This window comes from Cyprinus carpio, chromosome A12 (assembly GCF_018340385.1).
Source record: "Cyprinus carpio isolate SPL01 chromosome A12, ASM1834038v1, whole genome shotgun sequence".
NCBI lineage: Eukaryota > Metazoa > Chordata > Actinopteri > Cypriniformes > Cyprinidae > Cyprinus > Cyprinus carpio.
Window position 1 is genome coordinate 1,875,481 of NC_056583.1, and position 23,165 is coordinate 1,898,645.

The 23,165-nt window shown below is 35.9% G+C and overlaps 3 protein-coding genes across 3 annotated transcripts in view; 1 reads left to right on the top strand and 2 right to left on the bottom strand.

Moving 5' to 3' along the window:
- Nucleotides 1-2,784, top strand: part of rac3b (Rac family small GTPase 3b) — a 9,829-nt gene extending 7,045 nt beyond the window's left edge. The window contains exon 6 of the mRNA XM_042767102.1: nucleotides 951-2,784. Within this exon, the coding sequence (XP_042623036.1) occupies nucleotides 951-1,081 (131 nt within the window). The 3' untranslated portion in view covers nucleotides 1,082-2,784. The remainder of the gene's footprint in view (nucleotides 1-950) is intronic.
- A 2,530-nt stretch (nucleotides 2,785-5,314) lies between these two features.
- dcxr (dicarbonyl/L-xylulose reductase) lies at nucleotides 5,315-10,488 on the bottom strand. Its single transcript, XM_042767104.1, has 9 exons — nucleotides 10,336-10,488; nucleotides 10,154-10,267; nucleotides 8,312-8,409; nucleotides 7,975-8,129; nucleotides 7,853-7,895; nucleotides 7,670-7,769; nucleotides 7,268-7,332; nucleotides 5,922-6,039; nucleotides 5,315-5,634 (listed from the first exon to the last, which is right to left on the bottom strand). The coding sequence occupies exons 2-9, from the start codon at nucleotides 10,203-10,205 to the stop codon at nucleotides 5,531-5,533; spliced, it is 735 nt and encodes a 244-aa protein (XP_042623038.1). The 5' UTR covers nucleotides 10,206-10,267; nucleotides 10,336-10,488; the 3' UTR covers nucleotides 5,315-5,530.
- Nucleotides 10,489-11,159: 671 nt separating this feature from the next.
- Nucleotides 11,160-22,331, bottom strand: rfng (RFNG O-fucosylpeptide 3-beta-N-acetylglucosaminyltransferase). The gene is made up of 9 exons (XM_042767103.1): nucleotides 22,013-22,331; nucleotides 19,087-19,598; nucleotides 15,978-16,026; nucleotides 15,623-15,725; nucleotides 15,333-15,486; nucleotides 14,680-14,765; nucleotides 14,038-14,203; nucleotides 12,854-12,939; nucleotides 11,160-12,774 (listed from the first exon to the last, which is right to left on the bottom strand). Exons 2-9 carry the CDS (start codon nucleotides 19,510-19,512, stop codon nucleotides 12,708-12,710), a joined length of 1,137 nt encoding a protein of 378 aa, XP_042623037.1. The 5' UTR covers nucleotides 19,513-19,598; nucleotides 22,013-22,331; the 3' UTR covers nucleotides 11,160-12,707.
- Between the last annotated feature and the right edge of the window lie 834 nt (nucleotides 22,332-23,165).

The following is a 23,165-nucleotide window of genomic DNA, read 5'->3' on the forward strand; positions in this document are numbered from 1 at the left end:
ACGATTTAAAAGAAATGAATGATTCTATTCAGTGATGATGCATTAAATTGATCAAAAGTGACAGTAAAGACATTTATAATATTACAAAAGTTTTCTATTTCAAATAAATGCTGTTCTTTTGAACTTTCTATTCTAAAATGCATCATGTTTTCCAAAAAATGCAAAGCAGCACAACTGTATTAACATTGATAATAATCAGAAATGTTTCTTGAGCAGCAAATCAGTATATTTTCATGATTTCTGAAGATCATGTGATACTGAAGACTGGAGGAATGATGCTGAAAATTTGAAATTGTAATAATATTTCACAATATTACAGTTTTTACTGTCTTTTTGATCAGTTAGATGAAGCCTTGGATGAGCTTAAAAGACTTTTTACAAAAACATTAAAAAAAAAAATTGTACCCACCCCAAAATTTTGGATTTGAAGAGAAAAATGCTCTAAGATTTGTGAGCGAAAAAATGCAATTGGGATTCAAATTGTGATTTAAAGGCTTTTTTTGCAGGTTTGCTGTGGTTGTTTATTGTTATTATTATTATTATTATTATTAAATTAAAAATAAATAAAAACAAAAGAAGTATTACTATTACAATATATATATTACTATTATAATATATCTAAAATAATAATAAAACAACAATAATTTTATTTTACATTACAACTGTAAAATTACAACACTAATATTTATGTCTGTCTTAATTTCTTATTTTTCAAATGCTAACCCAACATGTGTTTTGACTGAAAACTGCAGGGAGCTCTTAAAGCTCTTTTATTGATGAGCGTTTTCATTTTGAAGTATTTATTTAGATTAAACACGCAGCCCTAGTTGAGCATATTTTTACCAAAACCTTTTTCCTCAAGTAAAATTCTTCCGAGTAGAACACGTGTTTAAAAAAGAGACACATTTCAGCAAACTGAAAGAACATCTTTTCTTGTGTTTATGCCGCAGGTGCAGTGAAGTATCTGGAATGCTCTGCTCTGACTCAGCGCGGTCTAAAGACTGTATTTGACGAAGCCATCCGCGCCGTCCTCTGCCCTCCGCCCATCAAAAAACGCGGCAAGCGCTGCACTCTCTTCTGAATAAACGCCACAACAGTTCCTGGCACTCCACACAAAACTACAATATTTTTAATCAGCCTCTTGGAGAATATATTGTACTACTCTCACAGGTTCGGTGACAGCCGTCCATCAAGTTCTAATGCACATTACATGAAAATGAACCATTGGCTAGATGCGTCCAGTCGGAGGGAAGCCTTGTGGTAGAAGGCGTTTTTTTTTTTTCGCGGCCTCACACGCCCAGAGACGTAATATTCCATTTCAAATCGTTTAGTTGAGAAGTTTTAGTGGTACAGTGTAATTGTTGACATACTGTAAGGAAGTGTTTCTTGGTGTTGTAAAGGAAGCGTGTCAAAGAAATGGGATCTTGTATAAAGCTAACCATTCGCAGTATTAGCGTTGCTGATGGTGTTAAAGTCAACATGAAACGGCATTCGTGACACATTTTACATTCGTAACGAGCAAAACAAGATATTCAGTGAAAAAGAAATGTTGCAAATGTTTGGAATGTGGAAGTGTAGGTTGTCATGGAAGGGTTAACGTTTTGCATCTCAAACATTGTGTTTTTAAATACGTTTTTTTTTTCTTGGTTATGCAAACGTTACATTACGTTTTATAATTTTGCAAACATTTCGGGAATGTTACTTTCGAATGTTCGCTGAACGTTCTGAAACAAGTAGTTACATTTAAAAAGCAGAATGTTTCAGAAATCAAACTTGTGTATCATTTGTGTGCTAACATTTTAAGAACATTATTAAAGACGCTGAATGAACACTGTATTAATATTACTGGAAAAACATATGTTCATAACTTTTTCCAGAATGTTAGTCAAACTGACGTTATGTTGTCATTACATTTTTTTTTCTATGCAAACGTTACGCGAACATTCCATTTTATCATTTTGCAAACAGTATTGGAATGTTACTTCAGAATGTTCTCTGAAGGTTCTGAAACAATAGTAACTTTCGAAAAACAGTGTTTCAGAATTAAATGTTTCTGCTAACATTATTAAAGACCTGATAACTCTTTTTTTGGAATAACGTGCATTGCTGAAGAACTGAAATAGGGTCCGTTTGATTTCATGTTGACTTTAAAGCCTCATGCATTTATGAACACTAGATGTTTTCTTCTTCTCAACTCTTTAACAACTGGGCCGTTCCAAACTCTGAGGAGGGAAACTGTGAAACTCGCACATTTATGTTGATACAAACTAATCGATGCAGTTTAGTGAATACACTGGTTTTGGATTTTCTTTCTTTTCTAGTTTTTTATGTACCGATAAACCACTGATGAAGGGTTTTATGGTACAGCTTCACGATCCGGATTCTCTGCGCTCTGTCTGAACAAATGTCCATCAGTGGGTGTGTACGAGTGAGTTGCATGCCACAACCAGAAGCCTGACCGTGTCTGTAACTGAAGGGCGTGCATGGGCATTTGTTCTTGATCTTGAACCGTGTTAATACGTGTCTGCATGTGGTGTGAGTGTGGGCGTTCGTCTGTGACGTGGTTGGCTGTCGGGTGTGTGTCTACATGATCACAAACAGTATCCTGCATCGGTCCTTTCTCTCACCTGACTTTGTAAATAACTCTCAAAATGGACAAAAAAAAAAACAAGATCTTCATAGCTGCCAAAAGACATTTCCATGATGTAAGATAGTATATTTACAAAATGTTTTAGACGAGCAATGCATTAATTAATTAATAAATCTATTCATGTTTTACCCTTACTTTGACTCTCTGCTTTCATTCATTTCAAGAAATTACCACAAAAGTATAATAATGCATATGTCTTGTGCATTATATTGCAAGTCCTGTAAACGCGAGGAGCAGACCGAAAACTATTTTTAATATGGTCATTTGCAATGCTTTTAACATCAAATGCGTCATCTATTTTTTGAGTGTGCAAAGTTAAATCACAGTGAATGCATTTTTCATTTTCAGTTGAGGCCCTTTTGTTATTAAAATAAATAGCAATATAGCAAATCTCAGGTGTGTGATTGTTGATATCACTGCAAAATGTAAATCATATTATTGCACAGCTCTATAAAGATATATTGTGTAAGTCTATCCAACTTAATCTGCATACATACTCACATAAAGCAAAATATAATGTTTAGCAAATCTTAACTGCTTTATTGTTTATATAGCTGCAAAATGTAAACTACATTATCATCCAGCTGTAATCTGCTAAATGCAATTATATGGCAAGAAAATAATAAGATATAAACATTAACATCATGATTTTCTGTAAATCTGCTTTGAAAAAAAAAATGTATTGTGAAAAGTATGGAAGCAGATTAGTCTCAAATATAATTCACGCAAAAAACACGATTCACACATGCGTAGACAATTTCACATGCATGAAACCTAATTCACGTACGCACAAAAAAAATTCACGTGCGTGAGAAAAAATATATTCACAAAAAGCAATTCACATGCGCAAAATAAAATTATATATTCATAAAATACATTTCACAGATGCAAAACACAATTCGTAGATATACAACTGTGCACAAAAACCTTTGAATATTTAAAATGTACGAGTGTCTGAATGTACAAATCGTCATTTACTACGAATCCACTCGGATTTGTGTGTGTGTTTTTTTTGAGACTTTCCTGGCAGAGCTCTCTTCCCACGTGGGTCTGTCGTACTCTTTAGCCAATCAGATGCGAGCCTAACATTCAACCAATCATATCATAACCACTGAGAGTGCATTCAGAAGCTCGCAGGCAATCGGGGAGACGTCAAGAGAGAAGCCCAAAGAAGCCCTGGCGTTACATTTTAAAATACTATACAAAATAAATTAATCAGAATACTTACTGCTCCTGCTCACTCACGCCAAAGAACTCCCCGCTCAAGCTCGCAGTCTCTGCAAGATTAACGATGGCAGTTTGCACACACAGCTACTAGAAGATTTACATCTGTCAGACAGGTTGCTGACGTCATCAAGCTTAGTTTGTGTCTGCGCGTCAGAAACGGGAAGTACATGCTAAAAAAAAAGTGCTAAAAATCGCTAAAAAATGGGCTTCACTTGTCTCAATTGAGTTCCAATTGGGTCGCTGTGTCCATTTCTTTTACTGTCTATGGGATTACTGATGTAAAGGCTTAATTTCCGTTCTAATTAATCCATATTGCAAAGGGTGTGCAGAATCGTGCTCCTTGAATGCACTCTCAGTGGCTTATGATATGATTGGTTGAATGTTAGGCTCGCATCTGATTGGCTAAAGAGAGTACGACAGACCCACGTGGGAAAGAGAGCTCTGCCAGGAAAGTCTCAAAAACACACACACACACAATCCGAGTGGATTCGTTAGTAAAAAGACGATTTGTACATTCAGACACTCGTACATTTTTAAACATTCAAAGGTTTTTGTGCACAGTTGTATATCTACGAATTGTGTTTTGCATTTGTGAAATGCATTTTATGAATATATACTTTTATTTTGCGCATGTGAATTGCTTTTTGTGAATATATTTTTTTTTCACGCACGTGAATTTTTTTTGTGTGTACGTGAATTAGGTTTCATGCATGTGAAATTGTCTACGCATGTGTGAATCGTGTTTTTTGCGTGAATTATATTTGAGACTAATCTTCTTCCATAGAAAAGTGCTATACAAATTAAATTGGCATGACCTGACTGACTTGATTAAAAGTTCAAAATTTGGTCAGGAAAATCTGGATTTAATCATCATTATATTGTGCATGAGTGAGTGTGAATCAGGCTTATTATTATTATTATGAAAAATTAAAACCATAAAAAAAAATCATTACTTGAAATAAATGTTAACTGAAATAAAATAACAAAAAAAAAATAATAATAATAATCAACATTTCATTAAAAAAATTATTTAAAATAAATTTCAACTTATTCAACTTAAGTTTCTAATTTCTTATTTTCTTTTAGTTTAACAAAAATTGAAGGAAAAAAAAGATATAGACAAGAACTATATTGACAAAAAAAATTACTAAAACAACAAATTAAAATGAAAACAGAAATTACAAAATATTAATAAAAATAATAGTAGTATATCAATGATATTAAAATAACAGTGGTGTGAAAGCTGATCTCTATTGGCTGCACAGGACATAAAATCTACTGTATTGTCATGGCAACTGGAAGTGGCTAGAAGCAGAGGCCTTCAGGCTCTCATGAGGACCATACGAGGCCATTAGAGTAACAGCTGTTAATGCTTCAGTTCACTTTAATGTCCTGCTCATTATGCAAGCTTGTCTAAAGGAACAGTTCACACAAAAATAGAATTTCTGTTATCGTTTACTCATTCTATTACATTTCAGTCATTTAGGAGATATTCAGCAGAATGTTCACACTGCTCTTTTTTCCATTTATTGAAAACTCAAAAAAGGAAGCAGATGCTCTGTAATCCTAAGCTTAGTGTGAAGAACAGATATGTTGTAACAGGTAAAAGGCGTCCATTCCGCCTCATTCACCTGTGCCTGATGATGTTTGCTCTTAGCAAGCCAGAAAACCTCCATCCACGGGCAGGATCACCCCGTTGGTCATGGCGCTCTTATCGCTGAGGAGGAAGAGGATGGAGTTCACCACATCCTCCACTTCTAAACAACACGATAAGAAAGACGCTTACTGCGCTTGTCAAACAGAAACACACTACAGAAACCAAAATCACTAGAGGCCGTGGTTGTTGACAGATTTGGACATTCTGGTGTTTCACAATCTGCCACTGATGTCACTAAAACACGCTTACACAATCTGTGCAGAAAGAGGAGCATTAAATAACCCTTCACTGCACTGGGAGCTGACAGCAACACTGCCTCCGGTGAGATTTACTTGATTATTGAAATGTTTCTTCGTGTGTTATGGTGACCTACAGACACACACGTACCTGCAAACTTCCCCAGCGGGATGCGTGACAGCATGCTTTTGCCTTTTTCTGGGTCACTCCATGCAATCTTCCCCATCCTTGTCATCACTACGGTCGGGTTCACTGAGTTTACTCTGATCTGTCGAGGTCACATTACATAAGACATGCTGAATTCACATCACTGAATATAGTTATCTAGCTCTCAAGTTCAATATACAGAAAACTGGCCAAGATTTGATTTTAGATTTGTCATTTTTAAATCAAATTTGAATTAACCGTAATAATAACATAATTAGTATTATTAATATTATTATTGTTAGTTTAAGTTTAGTTTTTAGTTTACCATATAATAATAATAATAATTGATACTATTATTATTATTTAAAAAATGCATTAATTTGTGATAAATATGTTTACCAATAACTACAAACCAACATTTTGTCTTAATAATAATAATAATAAAAATTTAAATTTAAATTAAAAAAGGTGTTTTTATATTTTAAATATTATTTAAATTTAAAATATATTATTTTTCTAATTATTATTATAATATGAAGATGATAATAATAATAATATATTAATAAGGATATTAATAATTACAATAACATTATCCTATTCATAACAAATTTAAATATAAAAAATATAAAAACAGAAAATACACCAAACTTGGTGATTAAAAATGCAGCCCTGTTACGCATGTTACTGTATTTTCTGTTTATTATTATTATTATTATTGTTATTATTATTATTATTAAAGATAATCATCATCATCCTCTAAAAAAAATCATAACTCATGATGATCATATTTCACTTTTCATGAAAAGAGTAACAACTGCGTTCAGGCCAACTTGGATTTCCATTGTTCATTAATCACATCTAGCGCTCGAGAAAAAAAATACTGCATTGGATATATGTCCTCATGAGTTATATAAAAAAGTATTATGAGTTTCATTAATCTGACATTCCTAGAATCTCAAGAATCTGTACTCTGCTCTCCATTCAATTGGGAAGAGCAACAAGGTCAAAATTAACATACCACCCATCCCATAATTTATGTCGATACACAAACAACTTTGCCATAAATATGCATTATTATCTGTCAGCAATTACAGCCACTTCTTCAAGTAATTATAAAGCAGACGTAATCACCCATGAGACACTTAGCAATCAGATTTATATATTTAAGAGGGTGCTTGTTGACTGGCTTGAAGCCTCCTGGAAAGACTGCTCACCACAATGTACAATTTAATTTCTCAGAGCTGTAAACAACACATGATGAGCTCAGTGTCTGACAGATTTCATAAACACGATCTGACCATGCTCTGGACTTTAAATCGTGATTTTATAAGCAATGAGGAGAGATGAACCTGATCCGGCCCTAACTCCAGCGCCATCACTCTGGTCAGCATGTCCAGCGCTCCTTTAGTGGCACCTGTGTAAAACACCTTCAAATGATCATTTCAAAAGTGCAATGGTAATGCATCAAGGTTTCCACGAAAATATGAAGCAGCACAACAGTTTTCAACATTAATGATAATCAGAAATGTTTCTTGAGCAGCAATTCAGCATGTTAGACCTCTAGTGTAACGCACATGTAAATTAATAAGTAAATCGGATAGCAATGTTAAGGACTCATATAAATTCAATCCATATGACGAAAACTAGTGTATGCAAACAAAATCATTCTCCCCAAGCCCAATAAAAAGGCCTGGGACAGTGTTCCCTGTTGCATGAATGTAATAGATGAGATTGTGAGTCGCTGCACTCACAGTATACGGCATGATCTTTCAGGGCACACTGTGATGCTTGACTCGAGATGTTCACAATGGATCCTCCACTTCCCCTGGCCTTCATTCCTCTAGCCACGATCTACAAAAATGCACACAACACCATTAAAAGTGTATATATATAACTCATTATGAAATCATCCAGCATAGACTCGGTCTTCTTACTTGAGCAACATGAAGTGCAGCTTTCACGTTGACATTGAAAGACCTGCGAAAGCAACCACAAATGCACTCCAACCATTTTAAAACACAAACGATAGTGCGTGAGTGATATTCCAAAGCCCTACATGTCAAACTCATCTGGCGTGACTTCCAGGAAGGGCTGAAGTTTAGGGTAGGCTGCATTGTTCACCAGGAGGTCCACCGGACCGACGTCTTTCAGCGCCTGCTCTGTGGCATCCCAGTCTGACAGGTCCACGCATACCGGCTTAATGGAGGGACACTGGGGATCAAAAGCATTAAAGAGAGTGTGCATTGTCACAGTCTGGCTGAATGAGACCTATAAAGCATAAAGGAGCAGCAGGCTCTCCTGGGACGCGGACGAATGCTGATGCATGCTGGGAGACAATAGATGCTTAGGGTTTTGTCTCGGGATGAGTTGGACCGTGACCGAGGGGTCATTACCTCCTGCACCAGGCTATCCAGGTCAGCCTTAGTGCGTGTGACAGCCGTGACCTCTGACCCACAGCGTGCCAGAGCCAGTGCTGTGGCCCGTCCGATCCCTACGAGGCATTGAGGGAAAGTCAACGATCTGGTGCATCATTACACTCCACAAGACTAATCTGGAAAGTTCAAAGCATGCATATTATGCACTCATTATGCACATGTGATTTAAAGGGAGAGCGCACAAAAAATTCTGTTGAACACAAAAGAAGACATTTTAAGAATATTATGTACCATGTGTTGTGTATAAATAATTTGCCATGACTTTTTCTTAATTTAACTTTTTAAATTAAAATCAAAATGTTAACCTGGTCATTTATATGCAGTGATAACTCACCAAACAGCAATCATTATAAATTAAACAAAACTTTATAGGTTTCTTAATCCTCAATATCACAACATAACAAATTAATCATTTCAGTTTACAACAACTATAATTGTATCTGACTTTATCCACATACATATACAGTAGAATCATGTAAAGCAATATATATCGCAATTTCAACTGCTGGATTACTTGTATCATTGCAAAATATTGCAATGTTATCGGCCAGTTCTAATCTGCAAAATTCAACTATAAGGCATGAAGATAATTCTGACTTTTATTCTTGTAATTCTGAGTTCCTCATTTAATTTTTTAATTGAAAGAGAAACAATTATATATATATATATATATATATATATATATATATATATATATATATATATATATATATATATATATATATATATATATATATATATAAAAACCAGCTAAATCCAGCCTATGAAAAAATACAAAATAATAAAAAAATATATATATAATAAACTAAATAATAAAGTGTTAAAATATTATTTTATTTTAAAATAAAAAGGGAGTATTAAGTACAAAAACAATTATTTTATAGTAAACAAAAATAAAATGCTAATATTTTTTATTATTATTTTATTGTGGCCCTAAATTATTAGGGCCACAATAATTTAGGGCTCTGAACTAATTTACACAGCGCATTTCTTATTTTGACATTATTTAAAAAAACAAAACAAAAAAAAAAAAAAAAAAAAAAAACATTATTTTAGCTGAAGTATTTGTATCAATACCGTAAGGCCCCTCTTGGCACCTCATACATTTAAGATTTTTAAACAAAACCAACTTCAATGATTTATATCCACACAAAACATTTTGCTCCATTAATGTTCAATACAACGTATTTATTTTTTTCTGCAATTATACATGTTAGGCGCAGTGAATAGCACATTTTTTTCTTAAGGTGGGCCTTTAGCCCCATCGTACCCTACTATTTGTCAGAATCAGAAAGAGATTTATTGCCATTGCACATACAAGGAAATTGTTTTGGTGACAGATAAAGCTTATAGTGCAGACTCTGAGACAACAACAGTACACAGACAGTAAAATTAAAAATAAAGATACTGTATGTGAATAAGGGGCTTAGAGAGAGCAACTGAGTCTGTTTTAGTAAAGATTTTAAATTTTAGTAAAACTCACTTGGGGTGAGTTGCACTATTTAGTGAGTAGTGAGTTGCACTATCCAATGCACTATTTTACATAGTTTTTCTACGTAAACAAGCGCTAGACAGAGGTGTTTACCATTTGCGCTCGCGCTTGCAGTCTTTTGGCATGTCACCATATTCTAATCATTTCATTTCAAATGGAAAAACAAACTATCAAAACGCACACGGACCCCACTCACCCTCTAAAACCAGCCTGCTGACCAGCTAAAACCAGCTTAGGCTGGATTTAGCCGGGTTTTTGTTTTTGTTTTTTCAGCAGGGAAAAATGTCCCTTTAAGTATGAACGCCTACCTTTGCCAGCTCCAGTCACCAGAGCACGCTTTCCGCTAAAAGTTATCTCCATGCTTTCTTTATGCAGCCCAAGCTGAGTCACACAATCAGTCGCGAGCTTCTCGAGTGCAAACACTGCAGGAGAAACCGGTGTTTAACAGCGCAATAAACGTTGCATTAAAGTTTAATGATTGTCTACATGCCTCAGTTTCAATCTGAAGTGTGTTTGACCAAGCGAAGTTCACTCTGGACAGGAAAGACGAACTGTAGCAGTGACTGTACTTGTCACATGACATCCTCACAAAACAAAGTCGAAGTGAAGATCACCTTCCACTACAGAAGGCACTTCGGTGCAATCGATCACAGTTCCATTTTTTAGTTTCAGTTTAGTTTTCATTAATGATTAATACTGTTAGTAGGACTCTTGGCAAATAATCATAAGGCACCTTTACTTGAACAAGTGTTTATCTTTAAGCTTCTTTATCGTGGCTCCTGATTTTTGGGGCCCCCAATGAAGGTTTGAGTACGAGAATGGAATTTAAATCTCCTGTAAACCCGCATTTTATATTTATAATCTCTATAATATAAAGCCAAAGAAATTCTAAGTTAATCATGCCTTCGAAATAAGATCTAAATGTCTTAAAATAACAAGCAGAGTAACCATCTCGAACAGTTTCTATGGGGTCCTTTAAGATCATTCAGTGGCTAAAACATCACAATCTGATATCAGAATAACAACTTAAAGTAACATTGTATCAGTTCATACATTCCCTGGGAATCAAACCCTGATTAAGCTACAGGAACTCTGTATTTATTATTTATATACAGCATTGCAATAAACTGGTTTTGAAAATATGTTAAGAGTGCATGAATTTCATAAGAGTGAGAGTTAATCAACACTTACACACAGTGGTCTCAATAAAAAAATTGATTTATAAATCAACTTCAATCAGATTTCTGTATATCTTAAGACTATAAACCAGCAGCATCGTTGTGTGTTCAAATAAATCACGCATACACTGGCACATGCATAATAAATACATTTATTAAAATGAAAATCATACTTCACATCATAATCAATTCATCAGATTAAAAAAAAAAAAAAAAAAAATAAGAGTCCACTGCAACCGCATTTGTTACTGTCAACCGAGAGCTAAATGTTTGTCACTGTTAAGGAAAGAGAAACCACGGTGTAGTTTTGGCACGTTTACGCAAACCACTGGCCTGCAGTGAGGAACGTGTTTGTGCAAATATCAGGAGGATCGTGTGAACAGCATATTATTAAACACAACACTTAAACATCATGTTTCTAGTCACCACACTCAGTGGAAATAATTCAATGCTGATGACTGAACAAAAGATTAAAACTTGGACTGATTACAACAATTTCTTTTTGGTCTGTATATATATATATCCAACTGCTCGACTCCAAACAAGAAAGTCTGGAGACATAATGAGTGCAACTGCAGTCTGGATCCACAAATCATTAACAGAGGAGAGCACAAGCTGAAAAGCACTGGCAGTAGATGACCTCTGCTGCAGAAATCTGGAAAACAAAATACTATAAAACTGCATCTATACTGTTTTTCTCATACTCACAGGCATCTTGCACACAAATTTAAAGGCTTGCGTGGGCATTTTTACAACCCAGAGGAAAAAGAGGACTATAAAGATGATGTCAAAGCCACAAAAATGTGTCTCGAATCATTTCAACGAAAAATCCCCCAGTAAATCTAAGGGACAGCGCAATGCTGTCAAAACACTCTCACAGCAGGGACTCAATATGTGAAAATCACTTGTCAACACAAAAATGTTTAATAAATTACAGCCACCCTGTTTCACCATAAAAATGTAGAAAGTACCAAACAAAAACTACTTGTTGAATGAATAGTTCACTCAAAAAATTAACATTTTCCTCCATCTGAACAGATTTGGAGAAACGTGGCATTGCATCAATGGATCCTCTGCAGTGGATGGGTGCCGTCAGAATGAGAGTCCAAACAGCGGATTAAAACATCACAATAATCCACACCACTCCAGTCCATCAGTTATCATCTAATGAAGTGAAAAGGTGCATGTTTGTGAAAAACAAAAACATTAAGACATTTTTAACTTCAAACCATTAATTCTGGCCAAAACACGAGTCCTCTCTCCATAATTTTGCTTTCTACAATGAAAAAGACATCTTGTTTGAGAAATATGCACAGATCAAGCACTGTTTACAAACCAAATTTATTTGTCATGTGGATTATTATGATGTTTTTAATCAGCTGTTTGGACTCTCATTCTGGCGGCACCCATTCACTGCAGAGCATCCATTGCTGGGACACTGATGCAATGCTACATTTATCTCCAAATCTGATGAAGAAACAAACTCATTTACATCTTAGATGGCTTGTAGGTGAACAGATTTTCAACAAATTTTCATTTTTGGATTCCTTATTGCTTTCCTTAACTTTTTACTCCCTGTTCCTTTAACTGCCTTTACATGCTGCGAACCAGCTCAGTTACTCTGAGTGTTATTTTGGTATGAAGAGATTTATGGAAAGGCCTCTGCTCCGTGATGAGGCATTCGTCAGTGGCGAGTCTTGCGTGGGCACCATTCTGTGTCTGGGTAGAGTAGGCAGTGAACCGTTTTAAACCTGAAGAGATAACCGTTGCTTAATAAAGTCTTGCAGTAAAACTTTATTTTGAAGTTAAAGCTATGTGTATTTAGTGTACCGTGTAGGGTCTTCAGCCAATGAGAATGCTCCTCCAACACTGACCACGTTCCTCCTGTTCTCGAATCCACCATAACTGAGGGTCACCTATGGAGGACAGCGGAGAAACACAGAACCTGTGAGGATCTCAGTCGTCACTGGACTGGAGTAGGCAGGTATTGTGTAAGTTGGATATATACAGTATTTACACAGATGGGGAAAATTAAGTGTGTGGGAACAATCTGGGATCAAAGCCAAAGCCTGCTGCACAGGACACTATCAAACACAGCGAGTGTATGCTAGTTTGGACAACCGTGGTGCTACAACATTAACCAGTCACAACAAGATTTCACAACTTTGGGTGATTTTTGTTGTGATCAAAATCACTGATTTAATGGTGGTAATTTCCAGAATTTTGTGGGAAATTTGCACTGTTGCTTTTATAATATTAACCATATTATGTATGGCACTATATGTACAATAGTCAAATATGACAGGTTAAAAAACAAAAAAGAAAAGAAAAAAAAAGCAGATATTGTGTTTATTTTTGGATTTTTAAAACCTTTATACAATATTTCCTGTTATTAAAAATACGAACAAAGAAATAAATATACAAATGAAATAAAGAGTGCTTTAATTTTTTCAAGCAGGTTTAGTTTTCAAGTAAAAACAAACAGTACAGAAACTGAATATTCAAATGTAAAATTGAATTCCTACATGAAATTCAAAATGTAAAACTACTGTATGAATGACATTAAATATGCTACTAATATTACTGAATCAAGAGCAGTGAGAGATTTTCTCTTTCTCTTTTGTTGTCTGATTGACATTAAACGACACAGACAGCGATGGGTATATTAGGCTAGAGTCACTTTAAGACTTAATTCACAGATCCAACATATCAACATAGCAAACGTTTATACGCTTTTACCATTTACATCTTGGTGTGTATGTGACTGCCCTAAAATACTGCACTAAATAATTTTTTATTTTTTTTTGCATGCACAATTTCTCATTTATGCATGTCTCCTTTTCATACTAATGTGTCAGAAAGTGATTATTTTGTGCAATTAGGATTGCAAAAAACAAAACCAAACAAACTTTAAGTGTAAGCTTTAAGTGTAACTGCTGAAATGTGCAATATATCTGTATTACACATATATTTCCGGACATCTGGAGAGATGCCCACCGGTTCAGTGGTCTGACCTGTTGGAGTATGTTGTCTGTTGGGAGTCTCTGCAGATTCTCCAGGTGTGAGTGGAACAGGCCTGTGTGTGTCAGTGGGACTTCCAGCAAAGCCTCGATGATGTAACCTACAGTACAGTCGTCCGGAAGGCGGATCTTCTCTGCAGTTGTAATGAAGTTTCCAAGACTGTGAGAGAGAAAATATACTTTAAATAGCAATTCACACAAGGACATTAATTCAGTGTAAAATTGATGCTCTTACATGTATGCCAAAACACTCATAACTACCAAAAGACATTTTTATTGATTTGCATGTAAACCTGTTTTAGCAGCCTACATGCAAATTCACGAACCAACCATGGAGATAGCTGTTTACACATGATTTTGAAATTATGAGAGTCTTGAATATATAAATATAAGTTGTTAATGTTAATGCATAGTCAGTCATGTGCACGCTGAATAAAGCTGACAAGAATGCTGAAAGTTGTGTTTATGTGTGAGGTGGATTTGGGAAACAGGCAGAAATGTATGCAAGTCAGTTATGTTTTGCTTAAACAGTGACCAAAATAATAATAATAAATTACACTTTAAGGCGTTTTCATGAGCTTACACAATTTCTGACAGCATAATCAGTGTAAGACTACTTAGTAAAGGTGAACTTACCTTGCCCATGGACTCATTTTGAGAGCTAAGCCTCGGCTGATGCAGAATCCAGCACCTCCAGTGGCAAACCAGAACTTCACTGATACCTGCAGAAGATATTCCAGATAAACTACAGTCTCTAAACTAATGATTCTCTTGGGCAAAGATGCATTAAATAGATCAAAAGTGACAGTAAAGACAGATTTCTATTTCAAACAAATATTGTTCTTTTGAACTTTCTATTCATCAAAGAATCCTGAAAAAAAAAGTACCATGGTTTTCATAAAAACAAGATGCAACACAACTGTTTTCAACACTAATAATAACCAGAAATGTTTCTTAAACAGCAAATCAGCATATTTTCATGATTTCTGAAGATCATGTGACACTGAAGACTGGAGTAATGATGCTGAAAATACAGCTGTGCATCACAGGAATAAAAAGTCGGTTTAGTCTTACAAGTTAGATTTAAGACCGGTCATTTTTTTATGTTTGGTTACATTAAAACATAGATTAGTCTAAGCTGAATCCAAAAAATAAGACTGATTACTCCTTGGCTGACTGCTAGTTGATCAGACTAGATCTGAAGACACGCTCTTGGCACAGAGGCTGAGTTTATACAACTGACACCTGGTCTCCACCTCTTCATTAATCAAAAGACAAGACGGGCTCACCGATCCGTCGCTCTTGACCCTCTCAGCGGCCTCTATGGGATGGTCCAGACTGGGTCTGCCCAGATACACGTCCTGTGTGTGAGAGTAGGACGACAGCAGCTCCAGCAAACTTGGCAGGATCACGTAGTTATCATCATCCACGTGACAGAACCACCTGCAGGACAGCACACATGAAACCACCGCCTCGTCGCCTGTCAAACGTCGGCAATCAACTATTTACATGTCCATTAAGAGCTTTTCTATTAAGCAGCATGAAAATGTGGCACACGTAGCCTTAAGATGAACTCAACTTTTTCTGTGACTCGATGAACTTGTCATACTCCACAGACATCTTGCAGCACAGGGCTTGGCGCGTGTGAGCCGCGGAGCAGTTGGTGTTGATGATGTTCAGCCCTTGAGGAGACAATGATTACACGACATCAGCATGTTTAGACACATGACAGTCCGTGTCATGATGAAGTGAAGCGTGAATATGAGGTTCTTCTCACTAGGCATGGGTCAGGATTGTCAGCTAGTCGATTAAAGAGATTTTTCTATGACGTCAAGATCTCTCTCTAAATTTGGAGCTTTAAAATGATTTGAAGGTGGTTATTTATCTGCTCAGAGCAGGTTTAAGTGTCCCAACAAATTCTTTGAGAATGTTACCTGCTTTCTGTCTGAGCTCCTTGTCCTCGCTATCAGTGAAGATAAACGTCTGAAACAGAGAAAGTCAAAGTTCACTGCTAGATGAAAGCTCAGCGTTCACTCAGAAACAACCTGCAGAAGCCAGTGACAAGAACTCTAAAGACTTGTAAGGCTGAAATCACACAGTTTACACATCAGGGCTTGTAAAATCATAAGCCCGACGTCCCGGGGCTATTGTGTTTTCCAGTCGGGCTACCAAAATGCATCACCCTTCCTTGATTCGTGTTGTTCACCTGCTTTTAGGGATGAAGTGTTCATTTGCACGTTTCGAAGTCTTGCCAATTTAAACATTCAAGCATTTAAAACCATTCAAGTGCAAGAAGAGGTGAAAGAGAGCTCAGTTCAGTACTTGCGCGGTTATTTGTGCACATAGAGAGCCGCGTTTAATTATTATTTTTTTGACTCCAAACCATTGCTCCCCTACACTCTTGACTTGATATTTAAAGAAAAAATACAATCACTTAAGTTTTCGATCATGCTGGTTTGTCCACAGTGAAGTTCAGTCAATATATTTTTTTATTCAGGCTACTTAAATTCATTTTGGGCTACCAAAATCTGAAGAAAGCCTGCCCGGAGGGCTACCAGGAATTCTGAAATTTTGCGCGTCCTGCACATTTTGGTCAAGGATTTACAGAAATATTTATACTAAAATATTTTTGTAAGCTGATCGTGTTTGACTTTTTTTTTTTTTTTAGTTATTATTTATCAATTTAATGACACATTCGCATGTCCTCAGTTCTCTGATAATGGTCTCATTACATGCAAGAAAACAATGTTATTTCAGTTTCTTTAATAAATGCTATTATAGCTTGGTTTATATATATATATATATATATATATATATATATATATATATATATATATATATATATATATATATATAGATATATATATATATATATACACATATATATACATATACATATATATATATATATATATATATATATATATATATATACATATACATATATACATATATATATATTTTTTTTTTTTTTTAATTGTATTTACCCCATTTTCATTTTAAAGTATTATTTAGTATTTTCTTTAATAATGTTATTATTATAACAATTTTAAAAAAATTATAAAACATTTAAATCACATTTAGATTTTTTTTATATATATTTTATTTTAAGTTGCAAACATTTATGTCTTTATTTCTTTATTAATTTTTTTGTGGTTTTAGTGATTGTTTTAATTAACTATAATTAAACCTGGGGTAAACAATTTAAATGTTTAATGCTGACTTTTTGTTTTTATTTAAAATGGATTGATTGATTTAAATTAGTTCCCTCACAGTATGGGTAATCCTGATTTGGGTTCAAGTTTACACACACACACACACACACATATCTTCAAAGGAACAGATAATGAATGCACGAATGCTCTGTGCATCCTGACCCAATGTTCCCTCAAAATGTCCAAAACAATCTGTAAGCTGGCACAGGCCAACGGCATCTGGAGCCGAGCACCGTTCCTGAAACCCAGGGTGAAATGCTTCAGAGGGACAGAGCCATCTCAGGATCCAACACTGGTTTACTCGTGATGTTTCTGACAAACAGCATGTTTGAGCAGGTCCACTTTCAAACAGGGAGAACATAAAACATTTGTCATTTGTACAAGTTGTATTTTAAGGTAAAAAACAGTAAGACTTTGGAAAACTCCTGAACAAAGCCACTTTGAGCATGTCTAGGATTGTTTTTGCCAGTGTCGAGGATTAAAGCTTTCCATGAGGACATAACGTCTCCAACAAAATGAGCTCTTCAACATGTATGCATTTATCATCTGTGAATGCTCATTGGTGCCTTTCTGAAAATTTAACTACACAACAGCATCAAAAAAGACAGAAGGTTATTTAAGTAGAAAGTCATATAAGGAAAAAGGCTGATGGACTTTGTCCTAAAATCTGAACATTGCAAATCTAATAGGGAAGGAATGTTTCTTCTGGCATGAGCCGAGCTGGCACTTTGTGCTGAAGCTGTTTTTACCAAACAATCTCGCTTTATGAGCAAAGCTGAGCGCTTGAAATTTCTCCTGGGCATTTGGCTCTGTTGTGCAATGGCAAAACAATGGAGCTGCGCTGTTTTACAGGTTAAGTCAATCTTGGGGCCCCTCTGGGCCCCACACTCAGCACTCCGGAGAGGCCTCTGGAAGGGGGGCGTCTGCTGCTCTGGCGCCTTTGGCAGTCAAGTGAATGTTCTTGGATGAAAGCAAACACACGCTGTCTTGTGTCTGTGGCTCTCAGGTTGCTGAGGAACTTCCTCTCGCAGGGGCCCCGAGGGGCACCAGGACTGAAGCCCCCGTTAAGAGCCACACATATAAACGCAGCAGGCACACCGCCAGAGAGCAGCTGACACACTTCCTGCTCACGGGTTTAACAGTCCAGTTACTTTCAATACTTCTGAATCCACAAATCACCAACATTTACAAAGTCTTTCCTTCAGAAACACTGACTGTAACTGTGGTATTGTGACAGAAATGTCGGGAATTTGTATCAAAATGTATTATATTATTAATGTAGAAATGTAGGCCTATTGAATGTGTTAAATGTTGATGTAGGATTGTAGGTATATTGTCATACGAGTGTTTATTGTCTTCATGTTTAATCATTCAAAACGTTTCTATCGTCTTTTGATTCAGCTGTCCATCTCGGGTATTTTCGTAATAATTAAGTATATTTGTAATTCATTTCTAATCGACTTAGCCTTTTTTACAGTATAGTATATATTTTCTGCCTCTTTCGGTGATAAGAAGCCACATCATAATCGTAATCATAATTTCGGTTGATATAATTCAGATATCAAGATGAACAAAATTTAAAAAAGCCTCAGAAAAATGTCAAAAACACCCACAACGGATGTCTGTACCTACAAGTCTGTGAAACATCCTCCTATAAAACTTTATAATATTTTAGAAATAAAAGTGGTACAAATAAATTAATGTTCGCCTTTGTATTTAGCCAAAACGCCAAAATTGTGGCATCCCTAGACAATAAGATGAAAAAGAATGTATTGGGAATTTTATCTCTAGTGAAGGGCAAAATAACTGACTAGTGACACTTCCCTACCTGTTCCTTGGCTTTGGACACCCAGGTCTGGGACAGGAGCTGCAATCTGGACTTGTGATATTTCCTGGTGGTCTTAACAGCAATAAAAATGTCTCTCAAATCCAAAGAGTCTTTGGAACGGGACCCAGGGGATCTGGCGTGTGCAGAGTCTCCCTCTAACATCCTCTGTGGGTCCTCGGGTCGGCCTCTAGGAGGAAGTGGGTGAATGAAACTACCATCCTTGGCATCATCGCGTCCTTGGCCGGGGTTCCCGTAGAGGTCATGTCTGCGTCCGGCTCCGGCGGGCTTGGTATGGGGCCGGGGTTGGGGCAGATCCTTCTGACGCTTCAGAGGTTGTAAGGAGGGAATAAGCAGCACCAGCAGGGCACAGAACGCCAGGGAAAGCAGGAAGCAGATTTTGTTGGTGCCAACATGGGATAAGTGCATTCTTCCTGTACTCAACGCCAACTCAACCGCCCACGCCTGCCTGACTCTCCACAACAGCTCCCATCCTCACTGCATCACTGCAGACCCTGCGTAAACAAAACCACATGTGCATTAGCAAGAAATTAAGTTTCGTTATCTTAAAATTACTCTTAAGCCGTCTTAAAGGAATAGTTCACCCAAAAATTAAAATGTGCCTCGGGCCATCCAAGATGTAGATGAGTTTGTTTCTCCATCAGATTTGGAGAAATGTAGCATTGCATCACTTGCTCAGCAATGGATGCTCAGCAGTGAATGGGTGCCGTCAGAATGAGAGTCCAAACAGCTGATAAAAACATCACAATAATCCACAAGTAATCCACACCACTCCAGTTCAGCAGTTAATGTCTTGAGAAGCAAAATCTGCAAGTCTGTAATTTAAAAAAATCCACATTTTTAACTTTAAACCATTGCTTCCAGCTAAACTATGAGTGCATTAACCATTATAGTGTTTTCTCCAGTGAAAAAGTGGTCTGGTCTGAATCAGGAGAGAAATATGCTCAGATCAAGCACTGTTTATAAGGGAAAGCAGTCTAAAACAGCTCTAAACAAATATTTTACGGACCCCTGTTTCGGCCTGAATCAATGGTTTGAATGGATTTGTTTCTTACAAACACACAGCTTTTCTCTTCTCCAGATGTTCACTGATGGACTTGAGTGGTGTGGATTATTGTGATGTTTTTATCAGCTGTCTGGACTCTCATTCTGACGGCACCCATTCACTACAGAGCATCCACTGCTGAGACACTGATGCAGTGCTACATTCTTCCAAATCTGTTCTGATGAAGAAAAAAAAACTCTGGACTGAGTATGAGTACATTCAGCAAATTTTCATACTTGTGTGAACTACTCCTTTACTAAATCCATGTAATTAATCTTAAATGAATCACTATCTGAACATGAACAAACCTGCCAGGCTCTTTAAACGTTCAAACATGTTTTCTTTTATTCCGCCCGAAGTGCATTGTGCAATCCAAAGAAAGCATATGCATTCGGTTTCATTTTGGCACTGGCGAGCATCCGTCAGCCCTAATAACAGCCTGAGCCATCAACGCGAGCCACTTCCTGTCTTCTATTTTCAGAGCTGAAATCATACCTCAAGCAGTCACAGATGTGGAGGCTGAAGGATGCAGATTCAGCATGAAATCATATTCATACTGAAGACCAGCTAAAACCCTCCTAAATGCGATGCACCTTAATGCAAATATTTAATTCGCAGTATTTTTAAAGTGCTGATTTATCAGTCCAATAGCACTGAGACGTGCCAGTGTTTGTATGATGTCGCTTGTCTGTGCTGAACTGCAAGATGTTTGCTCACAATTCTAAAAAGAAAACTCTGACTTGTGAGATATATATATATATATATATATATAGCTTTTTTATTCTAGTGCAGAAATAATCTTTCATATGTTCCAGACCAGAGTATGTGAGTTGTGTCTAAGCCTCATTTCACTGCTAGAAGTTTAAGTTTCCTGAACACACAATTAAATCATATTTTATTTTATTTTTGTATAATTTGACAAAATCAAAACTTGATTGGAAAGTATTTTTGGTACAAAAGTTGTTAACGTGGTGAATATGATGCAAGACAAATTTATATAAATCATCACATAATAAATACTGAAATGGTTTATGATTATTTCTTTGTTTAGGTTATAATAGTTTTAAATATGTAGGCTATTAATTAAAATTTTTGTAATCGTTTTTTCATGTTTCAAGATAAAAAATCTGCATCTAGGGTTAAAACTATTATTTACATTTTGCAGTCTGCATGCATTATTGAGTCTTACTTATGGTTAGTGTTAAATTATTTCGTAATAATTCATATAAATTACATTAGGCCTACTGTTAACTACTTTAGTTAACATGAACTAAACATGAACAATATTTCTACTGCATTTATTAATCTTATTTCATGTTAATTACTAATGCATTATTAAAATCAAAAGCTGTGCTTTTTAATATTAGTTAATGCACCGTGAATGAGCAACTGAATACTGTAATACATGTATTGTTCATTGTTAGTTCAAACATAACGAATGGAACCTTATTGTAATGTGTTACCAAAAAAAAAAAAAACTATTATTTTGATAAAATAATATTAAAATAATCCCAACAATAATACAAATCAATGACTACTTCATCCAAATATCCTCTTATTTACTTTAAACTTCTATGTGCATCAAAAATACCATGCTTTAATGTTACATGAAGTCTAATAAACAACAGGACATTGCAATGAGACCAGACCATGTCCAAAAATCACTTTACAAAAAGCTTTGTCTGACCTGAAGTGGCCTGCACTGCAGCTTCAAGACAATAAAGCCATTAAGACACAGTTTTCGCAACATTTCTGTACGAACTGAAAGTTCACACAAACCTAGCAAAGGTAAAATAAAGCCATTCAACTTGCATAACTGAGCAAACTTTGTCTGGTGTGTCCGGACATGAGTTCGTCTCTTACCGAGAGCCACCGGACGCTCATCCTCGAGACTTTTAACCGAATGATAAAGAGCTCGAGTCTGATCAGCGCGACTCTTCCAGATCCATCTGCTTGTTGTTCCTGCTTCGGCTGCTTCGCTTGATGCTTCCCGAACTTCTATCAGTTAATACCGGGCATCTATCACGAAGCTGCTCCCGAGGCTCGGTGACTCTCCCGCTCCGCTCTCAATCACTGCTGCGGTGGTTTTTAATGACCTCTGTGACGGTGACTGTCCCGAAGATACTATAACAGCTACATTGTGCTTTCTGTAGACGGCCAAGGCGCATGTTTTGATATCAGCGCCCTCTGGCGGATGTGACGTGATGCAGCCGGGGATGTCGTCACTTAGTCCTTCTGCAGAAAATAATTGTAGTTTAACCAGCTGTTTTTGTAGCAAGATTCCTGATATCCCTTTGTAATATGAAAATGTTATTCTTGGCTGTACACATTTTGAGAGAGAAGTGTTGTATATGTTTATTTAATCGATCTTATTTTGTTTTTGGCAAACTACTTTATACACAAGTTTATATTTTGTAAGAGTAAGCCTTTTTTTTTTGTACAATTTTTTCCTCGAAGACTTAAAATTCTGCGTGTATCTGCTTTCTGATTCTGTACTTTTGATATTAATATAGTATATATTCACTGTTAATTATTTATTTGTTCTTAAAAAATGTAACCTGTTATCTTTTATTGTTTATATATATATATATATATATATATATATATATATATATATATATATATATATATATATAATATATATATATATATATATATATATATATTTCTTCCCTTATGCCTGCCAATTTTTTTTACTTCGCTTCAGAACAAATAACAAAATATGTCTGCCGCCCTCGTGTGTCTGTAAGATGAAATGCAATTAAACTACAAAATAAAATAAAATAAAACACACACAAATATACAAATACACACACAAACACACAAATACACACACAAATACACACACACACACACACACACACACACACACAGAAAGAAAATATATACACACACAAACACACAAATACACACATACACACACACACACACACACACACACAGACAGGCACACATCAAGATTTGATTTTTATATTTAAAATGGTTTAAGATACAGCATGTCACATATACATACACA